The sequence below is a fragment of the Dryobates pubescens genome, chromosome 25 (genome assembly GCF_014839835.1).
Source record: "Dryobates pubescens isolate bDryPub1 chromosome 25, bDryPub1.pri, whole genome shotgun sequence".
Lineage (NCBI taxonomy): Eukaryota > Metazoa > Chordata > Aves > Piciformes > Picidae > Dryobates > Dryobates pubescens.
The window spans coordinates 6,412,417-6,415,742 of NC_071636.1; the positions used below are offsets into that span (position 1 = coordinate 6,412,417).

The window sequence follows — 3,326 nt, forward strand, 5'->3', positions numbered from 1 at the left end:
GGAGCTGGGGGTGTTTAGCCTGGAGAGGAGGAGGCTTAGGGGAGACCTTCTTGCTCTCTACAACTACCTGAAGGGAGGTTGTAGCCAGGAGGGGCTTGGTCTCTTCTCCCAGGCGACCAGCACCAGAACAAGAGGACACAGTCTCAAGCTGCACCAGGGGAAGTTTAGGCTTGGTCTTAGAAGTTCTTCCCAGCAAGAGCGATTGGCCATTGGAATGGGCTGCCCAGGGAGGTGGTGAGGTTGGCATCCCTGGAGGTGTTTAAGAAAAGCCTGGATGAGGCTCCTAGTGCCATGGTCTGGTTGATTAGTTAGGCTTGGGTGATCAGTTGGACTTGACAGTCTTGGAGGTCTCTTCCAACCTGGTTGACTGATTCTGTGATTGCAGACCAGCATCTCTCCAGCAGGCTGTGCTGGCTGTGGTTAACACCATGCTTTTCCTCCACAGAAAGAGACAGAGGAACACCACCAGCTGCAGGCCCCTTGGGCTGCCCAGGCTGCAGCTTGCTCCCAGAGGATGGCGCTCTCCAACCTGTCCAACTACTTGGACGACATCGATAACTACAGCGACTACACAGACTACAGCTACGAGGAGAGCAGCAACGTGTGGACAGCCCCAGCCCACGACCCCAAGGACGTCGCCAGGATCCTCTCCGTCGTCATCTACAGCGTGTCCTGCGTGCTGGGCATCCTGGGCAACGGCCTGGTCATCGCCATCATAACCCTGAAGATGAAGAAGTCGGTCAACGCCGTCTGGTTCCTCAACCTGGCCGTGGCCGACTTCCTCTTCAACATCTTCCTGCCCATCAACATCGCCTACACCGCCATGCGCTACCACTGGGTCTTCGGGACGGTCATGTGCAAGCTGAACTCCTTCCTCCTCATCCTCAACATGTACACCAGCGTCCTGCTGCTCACCACCATCAGCTTCGATCGCTACGTCTCGGTGGTCTTCCCCGTCTGGTCGCAGAACCACCGCTGCCCCAGCCTGGCCTACCTGGTGTGTTTGGCCATCTGGACCATCGGCATCGTCATGAGCTGCCCCTCTCTGGTCTTCCGGGACACGGCCCAAGCCCACAACTCCGTCATTTGCTTCAGCAACTTCTCCCTCTCCAGGAACGCTTCCTACCAAGGCCTGGCGCTGGTGAGGCACCGGACGGTGAACGTCACCAGGTTCCTGGCCGGCTACATCCTGCCCATCACCGTCATCACCTTCTGCTACGTCGCCATCGCCTTCAACCTGCGCCGCAACCGCCTGGCCAAGACCAAAAAGCCCTTCAAGATCATCGTCACCATCATCGTCACCTTCTTCCTGTGCTGGAGCCCCTACCACCTGCTGAACCTCCTGGAGACCGAGCCCGGCATGATCCCGCGCTCCGCCTTCGAGATCTTCGTCCCCATCACCACGGCGCTGGCCGCCTCCAACAGCTGCATGAACCCCGTCCTCTACGTCTTCATGGGCCAGGACTTCAAGAAGTTCAAGGTCACCATCCTCTCCAGACTGGTGAATGCCCTCAGCGAGGAGACAGGCCACTCCAGCATCGTTCACAGGAGCTTCTCCAAGATGTCTTCCATGACTGAGAAGGAGACCACGGTCCTCTGAAGTCAAGCTGGGTGCCTGCAGGAGGGGCCGCGCTCCTCTGGTGTTGCCCATGCCCACCGCTGTGATGGTGACCGCCGTCGTGGGGGCCCCTGGCGTGGCTTCACGCGTGGTGCAGTGCTGTGCTGTAGCACATTCATCGACTGCTGTCATTGCCTGGGGGCTTGCAGGCGTTGGACACCACTGCTCTGTGCACGTGGAGAAGAGACAACCACCCTCAATCTTCCTTGTGGCTCTGAGCAACCTGATTTAGTGAGAGGTGTCCCTGCCCAAGGCAGGGGGGGTTGGAACTAGCTGATCCTCGGGGTCCCTTCCACCCCTAACAGTTCTCTGATTCTGTGGTTCCTTTGTGGCTGCAAAGATGGTTGCACCAAACTGGTGTTGCCGCCTGAAGGGAGGTTGTAGCCAGGTGGGGGTTGGTCTCTTCTCCCAGGCAAGCAGCACCAGAACAAGAGGACACAGTCTCAAGCTGTGCAGGGGGAAGTTTAGGCTTGACCTTAGAGAGAAGTTCTTCACAGAAAGAGAGATTGACCCTTGGAATGTGCTGCCCAGGGAGGTGGTGAGGCCGATGTTCCTGGAGGTGCTTAAGAAGAGACTGGATGAGGCACCTAGTGCCATGGTCTAGTTGATTAGTTAGGGTTGGGTGATTGGATGGACTTGATGATCTTGGACTTGATCATCTTGGAGGTCTCTTCCAACCTGGCTGATTCTGTGATTCTGTTTCAGAAGACATTTCAGGGCATTCCTGTCTAACCCATGTGCTGCCTGACTTGGCAAGGACCTTTCTGCCTCTGCCAGAGACAGGCTGGAAGATGAGGCTGGGAAGGCACCTCCATAGCAAGCTCTTGAGATGGGTGGCCTGCTGGGCACCTACCATGTGTGATAGCTGCTATGGCCTAACTGGTGATGTTCTTCCTATGACCTATGTATGGTTGTAGCTACTCATGTTAAAGTGCTAAAGTATGTTGGTACTGGAGGAATGTTCTGGACTGTGTTGTGAGCACCTTGTACCCTTCAGAAGAGGGGTTTGAGGGTCTGAATATCCCAGCCTTGGTGAGCCAGGGATTCTTGGGTGTCTTCTCGATGATCCAGACCCAGAGATCCAGGGCCACCTGCCAGGCTGGGGGTTAGGCTCCTACACAAGGTCACTGCCATGGCAAAGTGGGTGAAAATCAGAGGGGGGGTTCATTTGAGGTGCCTTTGAACAAAGCCCACTTCGATGGGCACGTTTCACACGGTACATTTGGCACTGTGGTCTGGTGCTTGGAGCCACCAGCCCCAGCAGCTCCCTGCAAAGCACTGGGGTGGCACTGGGGAGCAGCTCCACAGGCTGTGGTTCTTGGAGAGGACCTGCTGCTCTCCCCTCCTGGCTCCAGGTGGAGCTGGGGACTGGCTCCACTGAAGGCTGCTCCCTGGTGTCACCCAGCTGATCCTGTGGGAAGGTTTTATCTCTTCCCAACCAGGCAGCGAGTCCATTGCTGGTAGGAGCCTGCTGCCACCACGCACAAATCTCTGCAGTGAAGGATGGGCTGAGCCACCATCTCTATGCAATTTCATGCACAGTTCATTTGGGAGATCCTTCACCATTTGGGCGGGCTTCTTGACTGTGACACTGGTGTCACCCTTTGCTGCTTTCTCCATGTCCCCCACAGCCTCTCACTCCCAGGAGAGCAAGGAAAGGCCAAGTCCTCTCCACGTGCCAGCAGCCACTGCTGCTTTTTGGGGTCAG

At 56.7% G+C, this 3,326-nt stretch overlaps 1 protein-coding gene across 1 annotated transcript; it reads left to right on the forward strand.

Annotated features, from left to right (window-relative positions):
- Window positions 1-467: 467 nt before the first annotated feature.
- CMKLR1 (chemerin chemokine-like receptor 1) lies at window positions 468-1,682 on the forward strand. Its single transcript, XM_009909623.2, has one exon. It carries the CDS (start codon window positions 515-517, stop codon window positions 1,598-1,600), a length of 1,086 nt encoding a protein of 361 aa, XP_009907925.2. The 5' UTR covers window positions 468-514; the 3' UTR covers window positions 1,601-1,682.
- Window positions 1,683-3,326: the final 1,644 nt, after the last annotated feature.